The following is a 14978-nucleotide window of genomic DNA, read 5'->3' on the forward strand; positions in this document are numbered from 1 at the left end:
AATCAAAAAGTTATGTTTATTGTTTCTAAAAGTAATAAGTTTGTTTGCCTATTTATTTATCAAGTGAATTAGGAAACAGTCACATCAAAAATAATATTTGCTTACAAATATTTATTTTATTAAATTTTATCTTTTAAAAATACATGTTCTTCTAAAAATTTTTTAATGATTACTTTATAATTATATAAATAAATTTAACTACTTAGAATTTAAATTTTAATAGAGATTTGTGTAAGAAAAACATAAGTTAATTTAAAAAAATAAAAAATAGAAAATTTTAATCATAATAGAATTAAATTTTAAGAAGTAAAAATTTAAAAAAAATAAAGTTTTAATATGGTATTATCTAAGCAGCCGAACTAAAATAGAATATAAAAAATTATATTTAAAATTATTGATTGTCATTGATATTATTATTATTGTGTGTTTAAACAAGTAAATTGTATGTATTAATATGAATAAATTATTATTTTCTTGATTAAATAGCGAAACTTAATTAATTAATTAGTTATTAGTTTATTTAGTTATCTTTCAGCTGTACACTGACTTTTTTTTATCGTGCTTTTTTAAAATAGATAAAATTTCTGGGTTTGAAAAGCTATCAAGTAGAAAGTCTATGATTTAAATATGGCTGTCAATATTATTGATCTTACTTCTTTCAAGCCATAGTTTAGCATAGTTGTTTAAAAAGTATTTGAAAATGAATTTGTATAAGTGATGCTGAATAAGTAAGATAAGACTGTAATTGTTAAATGATTTTGATTTGATATATCTTTCAAATTTCTTTTAGATTTGTTAGAGGGTTTCTTGTTTTTATTTAAATTAGTTATAGATTGAGACTATCTACTCATTTTTAGACGTTATTTCTTCTAAGGAAAACAGCGATTTTAAATTCTTTTAGAAACCTTTCTTAGTTTAATCAATTTCTGAATAACACTCTTTGTTTATTAAAACAAAACTTTTAAATTAATTCATGATGTTTTTTACCACATTCTTTTTATCAATGCTATTGTTGATATAGTTATATTATTATTGATAACTCTCAGAAACAATTGAATTATTATTTTGGGGTGAAGTTTCTAAATTATGATGACACTCGTTAATTTATTAATTGTTAATTATTTCAATTTAAGATTTCGTATTATTTTGGCAGTAATTCACTAAATTTAAAATTTTAACCTCTTAGCTCACAATATTTTATTCGCTCCCTCTAACTTAAAAATTGTGATTAATGATGTCTACATTTTATTAATTATATCCTATATTGTCTTTCACAGTATCATCTAATTTATTTGATGATAATATTCTATTTGAAAACAGAGCTTATTAAGCATATTATTAGCTAGGTAAATAGCTACCTTCTTTGGAAGTTAATTGATTACCTTAATCAAAGTAGTACTAATTAATTTATTGATAATCTAATTAGCACTATTAAACATTTTTATGATCAAACGACTTATATTAGTATTAGTCTTCTTATTAATAGCCTTATTAGAGCAAATTGGGAATTAATTATTACTATCCAATTTCTTGATTATTCAAAAATTAATCAAAATAGTTATCTTCTAAAGGAAACTCATTAGCAAGATTGTTGAAGCTCCAATTAATATGCTACCCATCCAACTAAGTATTTACCTAATTTTAAATTAGTTATTCGTTCTATATATAGCCTAAATTATTGGTAGAGGTAAAACATTAAATTTTATCATCTACTGTGTGGTCATTATAGGTCGTTGAATATTGTTATAGTTTTATATATTAGTAACTATTATTATTTACTACATACGGAGATTAATTCTATTTAAAATTGAAAAAAATGAAATTAAATTCAAATTCTTGAAAGTTAAAATTCTACATTTATGTTCAACTCATAATAATTTTCAGATGATTATTGCTCTGGCTCTTAATGAATGAAAAATAGCCCTGCATCTTAAGATCCTTCTTGCGCATTTTGAGAACTAGTTTAGTTGTTTTGATACGCATAAATTACATTTAGCATTTTGAGTATTAAATAGTTATTTTATTATTTCTTTTATTTTTAATGTTAAAGCTTTTGCAACAAAATAAATATTTTTTAATTATTTATATTTCTTAAGCAATCAAGCAGTTTACGATAATTTTAATTTAAATTACAAGACCTACAAATACAGTCTTAAAATAAATATCAAATGATTGACATTCTAAACATAAATATAAGCAATTATTTTTAAAAAATAAAAAATTTTAAATAGATCAGAATCTCTATATTCTAAATTCGCGCTAAATAGCTTGAGAATGCTTAAATATTTACAAAATATACCTTAAATATAATTTTTAAAACTATTTTAATCAGGGAATGCAGATTAATTTGTATTTTCAAAGTTAAAATGAGGTATTATTATTATTTACTGATACTTCATAATATTTTCATTTATTTTACGAAAACTTACGCAATATTTAAAAACATTCATTTATCCTTTTAAATTTTAAAAAAACAGAGCTAATCAACTAAAAAGCATTTCATAAATAATAGAAATAAGTGTATTTTATGATGATATTTTATATTTAGATTAGGTTTTAAGTTAAAATTTTCATTTTTCTTTAATACTTTAATAACATTTATGAATAAAATATTTAAAAACTAAGGAAGTAACATGCAATTTAATTGTAGAAATAATAAGAATTGATTATCTATTTTTAAAAATAAAACACAACTAACTAAGTTTTTGATTTTTTCTTCTATAATTTGTATTAATAAAATATTCTTGAGAAAAAGTTTTAACATATTACAAAGATGACATAAATTTTACAATATTTTATGAATTTAATTTAAATAATATTTTATAATTTGTTAAGAATTTTAACTAAAAAAGAATATGGGATATCTATTAATCTATAATTTATATTCAAGTTTTTATTTGTTTGTTAGTTTTAACTATCTATGAAAAGTGTTATTTTTTAGTTTTTTGAAAGTAAATAAAGTTTATTTATTGATGGAAATGACTTTTATTAATATAATTTTATTTTATTGTTATCAGCCTAGAGTTTTGCTTGAGAATTTTGTGTATTTAGTTCTATTTTTAGCAAAAAAGTCATTTTCAATCCTATTTTATATGATTTTTATTTTGAAGTTAATTTACTGATTTTAATATAAAGTTAATTTTAAGAAATTTATTCTGTTTTATTGCATCATAAGTTCTAATTAAAGTTGAAATATTGTATATTTAATAAATAAGTTAGAACTACTTAAAATAAATAGTTAGATAGATGCGCACTTTTAATTCAATCTTCTTTACTAGCATAAAACATATTAATCAAACTTGGGCTGTAGCAGCATTTAAGTAAAAACTTTATTACGATTTGATGAATTATTTTATCTTATACTAAGCAAGACTCAAGCCATATGCCAGAGAAGTATATGAGATAATACTCTAAGAGCTTGTTGTATACTTTTTAGTTGAGTAGCTTAGTTAAGTTAGATTTATTAATTATTTTATCCTTCATAAATCTTTTAAAGCTACTGAGAACGTTTTGCATGCAAGATTTAGTATTGAGGTTTTATTTTTTTTAGAAATTAGTAAATTTATTATAAATATCTGCAATAGTTTCCTCAATGCTTGAACGAGTAGGAAGTTGCCTGGAAGAAGTCTCAATCTATCTCAATGTCTTTTCAGATGATAAAAAAGATTCAGAATTTATTAAATTATTTTATTAAAAATCTACGCATTCCTTTGCAATTCTGAAATCCTAATATTATTTATTTTATTAAGTTTCTTGATGAAAGTTATTTATTAATGCTCCAGGCCAATTTGCACTTTCGTTCTCATTTTGATTGATATTAGATTCTTGATAATTATATAATAAAAAGTTGCTTTCTTCTTTGGCTGACAAACAATTTTTGCCCTAATTTTAGATATAATTTAAATTATAATTACCTTAGTTTTCAATTGCCAAATCTGTTTAATTTTACATTATTTTTTGACTTGGCAATAATTTTATTTGAGGTTTAAAGTTATCTTAGCTATTATAGAAAAGTTCCTATTTCTTATCTTTAGAATTTTTATCTATTATCTTTTCATTACTGTTTAAATTTTAAAAAGTAGATTGCTTGAAGTAAATTTCCGTTGCTTTTGCATCATCCAATTTAGTTTTATAATTAGGGCTATCAAACTAGCTCTAATTCAGAAAGCAAATTTTTTAATTATCAGAATTAAGTTAATTAGATATTATTTTCTTTTACTAACTTTGTTATTATTGCAAATTTTCTTCTTCACCTGTTCATAAAATAAAGTGGTAAAAAATTATTTTAACATAAACTAAAAATGCAAAAAGATGCATTATATCTAATTAGTTCTCTTACTTACTCACTTATATTTTAAAAAATTAAGACTTTAAAAAATTTTAAATATTAATAAAAATCAATTAAAATATAGGCTAATTAATAATAACTATTAATCACTTAGTCTGTAATTAAAAAATTGTGACCTATTTTTGTCGTTTAAAATTTATCTTATTTTCATGGAGTTTAAGGTAAACTAAAATCTATTTTTATTTATTAAATTTTAATTGTGTAAGCAAATTGATGGTCTAATTATTAGCTACAAAATTATAATTTCTATGCTCATTAGAAATATCTTAGACGATATTTGCGTATGTATTTACGTTTGGCTGTAAAATTACGAAAGACAAAAATAATTTGTAGTGAGTGGAGCATTATCATATTTTTTATTAATATGATTGGTATAAAAAACGCTAGAGGCTAAAATAAATGAATGACTTACAAGCATCTAAGATTATGGATTATTAATTATCCTCTTTTCTTACATCATCTTTTTCATGTAAAGGGCTAGTTTCTTTTTTTATAAGCAACTCCTATTTGACTTAACGATTTTTCTACTTTATTTTTATTATACAGTGAAATAAATAAATATACAAGGCTGGTAATTGTTTATATAATAAATAATTACTTCTTAAGTTACCGGTTCTTATTTATCTTAGAATGTTTATTGCTACTGCTCACCTATAGCTTCACTATCTTCCAAGAAGTATTTGATTTCATTCTAATTTTACTTTAGATTCATTAGTTTTTTGTTTTATCTGCCAACTTTCATTTTTTTCTTTTCAAATCTAAGTAGAAATGAAGAAAAAGCATTGATTATGTTCTTTAGTACATTTATTTTTTTTTGTTTCATCTTTTGAACTTCAATAATTTGTTTAATTTCATCATTTTGAATTAAAATTTCTTTCTAGGATTAGTCTTGGTCTACTTAAGACCCATTTTTTGTCTTGAAAAACGAATCATCTAGTGAATATGTATTTTTTTTGCTCGTTTCTTCAAAAATCGATTATATCTAAAAATATTTAAATAAATTTGATATTTTATTTTTAATAATTTGTAAACAAGAATAATTTTTAAATAAATAAAGTTGAAACTAACTAGTAAATATTTAAAAGAGATTATTTTTTTAAAATAGTATTTATATACTTCTTAAAATGACATTTAAGGATTTTCTATGGAGTATTAGATCATCATGTCGATTTCATATCCTGACTTGAGAGCCTAGACATCATTTTCATCTATGAACATATTTTCTTACATCATTTTTGTATAATCTGTGTTGGATATTCTTATAATCTTATAATATTGGTATGTGAATCTTAATAATACAGGAAATAATATTGATGGCTGCTGCAAAAAGTATATGATTTAGAGTCTAAAACACAAACCTTGAAATGTTTTGTAGCTTATACGCGCTTGTTAACAAAGTATTATAAATGGTATCTTGTTTGCTTTTGTCTAGCTAAATAGTTTAGATATATGATATTGATCTATTGTTTTGAATTTAACAAATTTTTTATAATTTTTTTAATTATGATTAATAGCGTTTCTTTTATTAAGTAAAATATATAAGCGGTCTATTTCAATGGCTTTTATAAATGCTTTCTGATCAAAAGTAAATAGATAAAATTAGTAAATACTTCGTAAAGATAATCTAATACAAACTTAGTTGAATAAACAATATTTTCCATACCTAGTGAATGTCAAACTAACGTTTTTTGTTAGGTAGCTTTTAAAAAATGACTATGTTTTAAACCCATAACTCAAGTCTAGTAATTTTAAATTTACAATAAAGATAATTGATTTAATTAAGTTGAATTATAGTTTTCAGTATCATAATAATTCGAAATATTCAAGATTTCAATATAAAATAGCACATTAAATGTGAGTGAAGAATTTGTTAATTAAATTTTTTGATGTGATTCGTTAACTCTTCTATCCTTCTTCCATAAGTGTGTATGACTCCTGTTTATAATTTTTTAGAAAGAATTGAAATGTAATACCTCCTAATTTTATCTTTTTTCTACTTAAACATTATTTTTGATCCTTTTCCTCTCATTTTAAGATTATTTACAATACTCTTGGATAACTAAGTTTTATATATTTAATAAGGATTTACAGCTAAATATTTTTTCTAAACTTATCGGACAATACAGTTTTGAAATATTATGATAAGATATGAATGATTTTTGATATTTACTTAAATATCTGCTCAAATATCATTATTTCAAACTCAAAAAAATGAAAGAATGAAATTGTAAACAAAAAATCTTAATTTAAAAAACATTATTAATATAAAAAGTAATAAATTATTACTTTCAAACAATAAAACAAACAAAAATTAATTAAGTGGATATGCATTTTAATTAATAAATTTATAAGCGAAGTGATAAAGTTGATTAAAATTTATTCTAGCAAATAAACATGTGTGCTGTTTGTTGTGATGCATACATGTAATAGAAAAATATGTCAGTCTGAAAACTAATTTTTTTCTTCTAAGCTTTACAAAGTTTTAATTTTGATTGCTAATAGATTTGATTTCAGATTAGAAAAATTCATTTTTTTTTTTTTGAGTAGATTAAACATTTCAACTTATTTTTTCTTATATAAAATATATTTTTTGAAAAAAGTTAAACAATACTTGAGTGGAATATGATTGATGCATAAAATAAGAGGAGCTAAAATGTGAACATGTGGATTTTTAAATTTTATCAGGTATTTTAAGTAATTTAACAGAAACCATATGGAGTGTTACTAATTTAGATAGATATATTAGTTGCATTTCTAGGTAATCCTTAATTTTTTAACTATAATTGTTGTTTGTGTATACATTCAGATTACAATATTATAGATCTTTTTTTCTAAATTATCTATTATTAATATTGGGAATAGATAGATTACCTAAATTTATTCTATTTTTATACCCAGTATTTTAATTATTTTATTTTTATTAAGTTATAATTTTGTTTTTACTTAAATTAAAAAAAAATGTGTTTTTTTCATGTTCAAAATTTAATATTTAAGTTTCTAAATTTTATAATAAATTAAATTCATATTTAAAGATGCTTTTTTACATAAATTATGAATTGAAAGTATTTAAACTCTTCTATTAAATTGTTTTATTCTTAAATGGAAGAAGTATAATATAAATAAAGTAAATTTAACAGAATGAAAACAGTAATGAATTTATATTTATTAGCAATAAATGAGTACCTAAAAACTATAAAATAAAACTGGGACTATCTATGATAGCTAATTTAATTAGATTTTAATTTATTATTAATATTTAATAAAGAAAAAAATAACCTATTGGTTAATATCTAAGAAGTAAAAACTAAACATGTCACCATATAAATGCAAAATAGAATTTCTTGAAATCAACTTATTTAACAATCTAATCTACAAATTAGATTCATGAGGTCCTCAGAATATTTTAAATAGTTATTGGGAGAAATAAAGATTTCAATTTTATTATCAAAAATATTACGAATTCTTTTACTTTTATTCAATTAAATTTTTTACTCAATATTATTTAAAAAATGTTATTCAAGTTTTTATTATTTTTTTTGAAGTTAGATAGTCAGCTTTTCTTGTTTAAAAATAATTTTATTGTTTATAAAAGTGATAGTCATGAGTTAATTAAATAGAATAACTATGATCAGATTTACTGAAGAGAGGTTAGATAATACATTTGATCGGAATTAAATAGAAGTTTTTTTATTGAAATTTTTAATTGTGGTAAGTAGAAAAGATAATAAAATTTTGATTATTCAAGCAAAATATTTATCATAAAGTACAAAGAATTTAAATCAATAAAAAAATTAAATTGTAAAGCGGATTTATAGATTATAACAGAAACCTTTGTGATATTAAAATTTATTTCCCTACCCTTCAAGCTGTATAGAAATTCTGTTAAAATAATTAAATTTATTACATTTGTATAGAAAAAACAAGAAAAATAGCTTTCTCATAGTACTTGTACTTTTAAGTTGTAAAATTTAAGCACAACAAACAAACTTATATCATAGAATATGATAGATACTTGGTTTTTTAACAAGTAAAATATGTGTTGACTTTATAGATTATAGAATGAATACTCTTAAAACTTGTTTGTCTAGTTTTTTTAATAAAGTCAAATAGATAAATTAAATATCTAAATTATATTGAATTTAATATAGATTCATTTATATTAATATTATCTAATTTAATTTAATGTTTTTTCTCTCAATACTCATTTCAAATAGATATTTTACAAAAGAAAACAAAAAATGCTATTCGATAGTAGGTATTTACTATACGTTTTTAAATGTCCACTACCTAAAAAATATTACTTATTTCCGCATGAAATTTTTTTATTTTTGCATGGAGCAATGTTTTAATTAGATATAACTGAATAAAATTATTTCTTTTTACTCTCATTTTTTAATTATTTAAATCTCATCAAATTTCTTCTTAAAAAAACGAATCTTTTCGTTCAGTTATGTCAATTCTTAAGTAAAATTATTTAAGAAAAGGTATCCGCATTATTTAAGGCATAGTATATAACTTTATATTATTGATGAAGTTAGATATTTTTTAAATATATTATTTTTAATTTTATATAGCTTTTTTTAGAAAATCATAAATACTTAAATTTTAATCTGCTTACATAGCTTGTGTTACTACTTCGGCAACTTTAAACTTATTTTGATGATATTTTTCATAAAATTAATGCCTCTTTAACAATAAAATATCTAGTTTATTGAATTTAATTACTTATAAGCATTTTTAAGTTAGTTATAGATTTATTTATATTGTTAAAATTTATTTATAAAATATAAATTTTTAAATAATTATTTGTAACATACACAAAGTTTCTAATTATTAACATAAAAATGTTATTATATGTACATCTTTGTATGAAGTTTAATTATTTTAGAAAAGTAAACATAATAATTTACTTCAAAAAAACCTATTGAATTTTATAAAAGAGTTTACCTACCAATCATTTTTTGCAAATACTTCAGTTTTACTTCTTACTTTTTTAGAAAAACATTAATTATTTCAAACCAGTAAAAAATATAAAAAGAGTACACTAACTTAGAAATTTAAATTAGATGTAAAAACAGTCTATAAATTAAGTTTTTTACCTGAATTAATTTAAAGTAAAATAATGAGTTTGATATATAGAATAAATAAATAATCCATTTAAATTTTTTAGTTAAATTTCACTTAAATTTAAAATTTAAAAATAGTGAAAATGAGATAGATTTACACTTTAGATGTTATAATAATTATATTCATTTAGATTAAATTTCACTTATTATACAACTATCTGCATATAGATTATATTTATATATATATAATATAGATCAAGTGGGTGGGAAGATAAATATATAGAAAGGATTAAAGAGAATTGAAATTTTTAATTAATAGTGATGGGAAAATATTAAATTTTTGAGAAATTAACATATTGAATTTGAATTATTGAAAAGAAATCAAAGTATTTTAAATACATTTTTTAAATTTAATAGTGCATTTATTTAATAAAAAACTTAGAATAGAACCAACAAATAGATAAATACTAAAGCTCGAAATTATATAAAACTCTATAACGGTTGATTTATTCCTTTCTGTGATAAATCAAATTTTTGGTAAAATATTAATATAAAAAATTATATTTTCAATTTTATTTGTTTGTTTGATTGTTTGTTTGTTTATTTATTCGTTCTTTCATACTTTGAATGAAAAATGAGTAATAAAAAGGAATTAGTATAAATAAATTAATAGGAAATAATACATGAATTCACAAATATGCTATTAAATAGACATTATAATTTTTATGTGTATATATATATTTATATTTTATATATTTTATGTTAGAATTTTTGTTAATTTGTTTATTTATTTATGTGTAGTTTGAGTCTTAATGAATAGTTAATAATCATATTAGCGAACAAGTAAGTATTTTCCACTAGAGAAATTTTATCTAGCTTATAGAATGTATATATGAATCAACCTAAGAGTATAATTAATAGAAAATGTAGACAAATTTTAAAAATCTCCAAAATTAAATTTCAATCAATTAATCCATTGATTGAATTCATTCTATCTTTAATGCTTATCAATTCGCTCATTAGTAAATGGCTTTTCTCTTTTCGTGCTTTTTAAGCTTTTCGATGATGTTAATATCTTCATAAGAAGCCATAAGGAATTCAATCATAATTTTGTGACCATAAGGATCATCAACTTTACTGTTATTCAACCAGTTGTTAGCGTGGTTTTCTAAGAAGTATTTGAAAATTTAACCGTAATTTTGATGCTAGACAAGAAGACGAATGGTGTAGTGATTGAATTGTTTAGAGCTAATGTATCTCTTGAATTTCTTTCCCATTTCTTCAATGGAATCGGGTTTAACTTTGGAGTTATTGTAAATAGATAGGACATTTTCTCTTTCAACGGCAACGTTGATTTGGTAACTATCACTGTTTGAAATATTCTATTTGAGATTAGAGATTTTGGAAGGCTTAGCAGCTTAAAGAGAAGCAGTGCTGCAGCTTAAATTGGAAGAAGAGTCTAAGTTAGAAGGAGAAGAAGATTAAGAAGTTTCAGATTAGATATCTTGGATGAAACGCTTGAAAGCGCTCATAATGTTTTTTACAACATTCTTCTTGTTGGATTTCTTGATCTTATCTATTATTTCGTTTTACTCTTCAGAACCTTCCTTTTCAAAATCGTCATCTTCTTGATCGTCATACTTGTTATTTTCTTCTTCACCAAGATTAGATGAGCTCTAAACATCATTGCAATATTCTTGCTTTTATTAAATCTAAGCTGATTACTAGTTTTGGAGATTACTTTGAGGAATAATAGGAGCTTCACTCATTTAGGGATATTGAGGTAATTAATATTATTAAGGAACCTACTCTTAATATCCATTGACTTCATAACCTTAGGGAACAAATTAAGGTTGTTATTATTAAGGATAATATTAAATCTATTAATTGAATTCAGATTAACTAGCATAGTTAGCTTGCAATTATTCTTAGTTTTAAGGAGCAGGAATATTATTATAGATAGGAGCTTCAAAATGATTATAAGTGTTATTTTCTTAGTATTGAGGTTAGTAGAAAACTTCTTCTTCATTCTTGGCAAAGATGAAAGGGGCTTCGTTATCATTATAAACTTAGTTATAGATAGCATCGGAGTAGAACTCACCACTTTCTTAAACATTTTGGACTTCGTTGTTTTCGATAGGACCCAAGATATTGAAAATTTCGTTTTCATTGTTATAGGCATTTTAGTTATTGAATCCATATTGATTAAAAGGCTTATTGTCTAAGTAGACGTAGTTTTGTTATTACTACATAGGATATCCGTATTGGTATTGCTCTTAGCTGTCATAACCTTCACTTGATTCATCCTAATTAATTAAGAATAGATTTAGTATATTTTATATTATTTCAACCTTCTTTTTTAAATCTAGTAAAATCTACTCTTTTAAAAATCTATTTTTTTTACTTTTCTATCTTTTTAAAAGATAGATTGGGGTAGGGGACAAAAATTTGCTGCGTACCACTTGAAAAGTAGAAATCTCATTAAAAAATCAAAGTAAACATAATAGATTTATTATTTTTTGATTAACTTTGAGTAATGCATTAAAAGATATGATTTCTCCAAAAATAAAGATTAGTGGGGAGAAATAAACAAGCAAAATCAAATATTGCAAATAAGTAAAAGAAAAAGAAAAAAATAGTAATATCCTTTAATTAAATTATTTGGTTGATAAAAGAAACTTTCAATTTGTTTAACAGCGCAGAAAAAAATAAATTAATATTGGTTAATATAAAAAGTACATTAAGAATTCGTTCTTTCAAGATATCGAAAGTTGGTGCTAATAAATGCATATATGGCTTGCTTTTTATGTAAAGCCAAGCTTTTTAATCCAGTAATTTTATTAACTTAAATTTTCCATTTAAAGTTGCATTTATGTGTGAAGGAAATTTATTATAGCTAAAAATAAAGAAGTTTATTTAGTTTTTCAAAATTTTTTTTTTTAGAATAAAAAAATAAGTAGGAAGCTTTGACAAGTCATAATTCGTAAATTTAGCAAAATAATGAGAAAAATTAAGATTGTTTGTTTGTTTAATAGTTATTTTTCACTATTAACAATAAATTCACTTAAGATTTTCATTTCTTTATTCAAAATTTGTATATGTTATTGCTTTGTCATTTTGATATCAGTAAATTGTCATTGATATTTAATTATATTATAGTCATTCTTTTTATTCATAAATTTTATTGAGTGAGTCATTTTTTAAAGCGCATGTTAATTAGGTTTTGGTGTTAAATAAAAAATTTCAAGTTAGATATTTTAGAAAATATTTTATTAGCTTTTAAAAATGTTGAGTTTTATGTTGTAGATTTATAAAAGGTTGAGCATTTTAGATTACAAGTGAGAAAGTAAATAAAATTAAATACCTAGTATTCGTTGATGGGTTTTCCATTCAATTAGAAGGCAAAGGGATATTAATAATTTTAGTTAGGAGCAAAGAACCTAGCGAAGTTTCTTTATTAGTTTTATTCCTCTGTGTTTTGAGTATTGGTAATATAGCACATTTCAATCTATTTGAAATAAAAAAAAAATTATTATTGAGTCAATAAAATCATTTTAGAACTGTAAATGAATGAGTTTATGAGTAATGTTTTACATGTTTGTTTCAATAGTAAGATTTCAATTGTTTTATTAGCAATAGTTTCTTAACAAATATTAATTTTTGTTTTTTGATAGTTTCCACAAAAATTTTGTTTTTCTCAAATTAATTATTAATTATTTAATTATATCAAATGTATTGCGCTTCTGCATTTTAAGAAATTTTTCCTTTTGATGTATTTATTTTCTTGTTTGTTTATCAAAAAGAATACAGCTTTTATATCTGATTACAATCCCTTTGTTTAAGATTTGTATTATTACAATCACTGATCCTATTATATTAATTAATTTATTAATTATCAACTATCCCATCTGATATACTCCTAATTATCAAGTCCTTTGTAAATTTATAAATGATTGATTAAACACCTTAATTTATTTCTTTCTGTGTATTCCCTCTTCTTATTTTATCAATGAAATTAATATAGCTTGAAGTTTATAATGAAATTAACTCATTTGTACGTGAACATAAAATTTTTAATTTAATTTATAATGCCTCACATTTATTTTGATTGAATTCAGCAAAGCAAATAATAAGGAGATTCTTAGCAATATTGCATGATGATTCTTACCAATTTTTTAAAATGTAATACGTTAAAACAATAGTTATAGTATCTTAAATGCGTTATTTACTGTCAAATCATTAAAATTTCTTAAACTGTTTGGTACTCTTAACTAGGATTTCAACCCGAAAATTCAGTAAACATTCAGGAATAAAGTAACCTTAAAAACATGAGAAGCTTAAATTTAATGTAGAAATTAAGCAATCAATTTAATTCAAAATATTAAATATGAATTTGTTTTTCCTCACCCCTCTTTTTCTGCTTTTTTAGCATGTAAATTTCCCTTACCCTTAATTTAATATAATTTTTGAATTAATAGAAAGACCCACATCAACATTTTATTTCATCTTTTTTAGGCTTTATTGTAATTTATTTTTCAAACATACAAAGCCAAGTAAGCTTAAATTTGAATCTACTCTCTTAGATTATAATTTTAAAAACAAATAAAATCTTATCTTGAAGATATGATGAAATGGCAGTGGTGATTTCCCTATTTTAAAAAAATGTTAATACAATTAATTTAAGTAAGGAGAATAAAATAATAAACTAAAAAATTCATTCATCTTAAAAGCAAATTAAAATAATAAATAAAAACCAACTTTATTTTGTATTATAAACAAATTAGAAACTCTAATAATTTGAAATAAAGAGATTCCAAGGTAATATCATACACAAATTCTGCTGAATTTAAACGAAAAAAAAAAAAAAAATTAACCCTAGGGGCTTAGATAACAAAAAATTGAAAGGCACAAAACTAATTAGAAAAAAATAATACACAATTTAAATCAATCTATTTAATTATCACACCAACATAAAGATTTAATTGCATGCTCTATTTCTTTCTACAAGCAAAAACCAATATTTCCATTTTTATAAAGCAAAATTCAAAACTTATAAAATCTTAATGTCCTTAATCCCTTTTTTTAGGTATCTTCAGATATAGATTTCCTTTTGTTTTTTGTATATTTTAGAAATATGCAGCCATTTTCACATCGATTCATATTTTAAAAAAATTTAAGAACCAAACACAACAAAGTGAAAATTGGTTTATTTATGTAAGATTTTTGAAATCAAGGCTGGCTTCTGCAGATAAAAATTCTGTTTTAACATGTAGGAGGGTAAATTTCATTTTATTATCAAACTAAGTTTTGCTAAATGAGGTTTTGCCTTAGAGAATTTATCGGAATGTAGTTTCCCGTAATTATTCCTTTTGAAAGCACATTATAAATTAATTTGTAAGTTAGTAATTATCAAAATATTCAAATTAATTAATATATTTTTAACAAATTATATATTTAAATCACTGCCATATACTTCAATTGATACCCATTAAGAAAATTATTAATCTCAAAATATGAAGATAACCTACTTTATTAAAATTGGTAGTATCTAAAAAGATATGTTT

General features: G+C 21.9%; 4 protein-coding genes across 4 annotated transcripts; all 4 read right to left on the reverse strand. All coding sequences in view use genetic code 6, as the record gives it.

Moving 5' to 3' along the window:
• Positions 1-531: 531 nt before the first annotated feature.
• TTHERM_00151290 (hypothetical protein) lies at positions 532-2053 on the reverse strand (the record flags this gene model as incomplete). The annotated part of the gene is made up of 2 exons (XM_001021665.2): positions 1856-2053; positions 532-1797 (listed from the first exon to the last, which is right to left on the reverse strand). The coding sequence occupies exons 1-2, from the start codon at positions 1997-1999 to the stop codon at positions 532-534; spliced, it is 1410 nt and encodes a 469-aa protein (XP_001021665.2). The 5' UTR covers positions 2000-2053.
• A 1208-nt stretch (positions 2054-3261) lies between these two features.
• On the reverse strand, positions 3262-5857 carry TTHERM_00151300 (hypothetical protein; the record flags this gene model as incomplete). The annotated part of the gene is made up of 4 exons (XM_001021666.2): positions 5465-5857; positions 4947-5330; positions 4761-4875; positions 3262-4253 (listed from the first exon to the last, which is right to left on the reverse strand). The coding sequence occupies exons 1-4, from the start codon at positions 5579-5581 to the stop codon at positions 3262-3264; spliced, it is 1608 nt and encodes a 535-aa protein (XP_001021666.2). The 5' UTR covers positions 5582-5857.
• Positions 5858-8733: 2876 nt separating this feature from the next.
• Positions 8734-9163, reverse strand: TTHERM_000151309 (hypothetical protein; the record flags this gene model as incomplete). Its single annotated transcript, XM_012798984.1, has 2 exons — positions 8734-8863; positions 8967-9163. The coding sequence occupies 2 exons, from the start codon at positions 9161-9163 to the stop codon at positions 8734-8736; spliced, it is 327 nt and encodes a 108-aa protein (XP_012654438.1).
• A 1267-nt stretch (positions 9164-10430) lies between these two features.
• Positions 10431-12916, reverse strand: TTHERM_00151310 (hypothetical protein; the record flags this gene model as incomplete). The annotated part of the gene is made up of 2 exons (XM_001021667.3): positions 10431-11720; positions 12779-12916. The coding sequence occupies 2 exons, from the start codon at positions 12914-12916 to the stop codon at positions 10431-10433; spliced, it is 1428 nt and encodes a 475-aa protein (XP_001021667.3).
• Between the last annotated feature and the right edge of the window lie 2062 nt (positions 12917-14978).

The sequence above is a fragment of the Tetrahymena thermophila genome (genome assembly GCF_000189635.1).
Source record: "Tetrahymena thermophila SB210 genomic scaffold scf_8254545, whole genome shotgun sequence".
NCBI classification, from domain to species: domain Eukaryota; phylum Ciliophora; class Oligohymenophorea; order Hymenostomatida; family Tetrahymenidae; genus Tetrahymena; species Tetrahymena thermophila.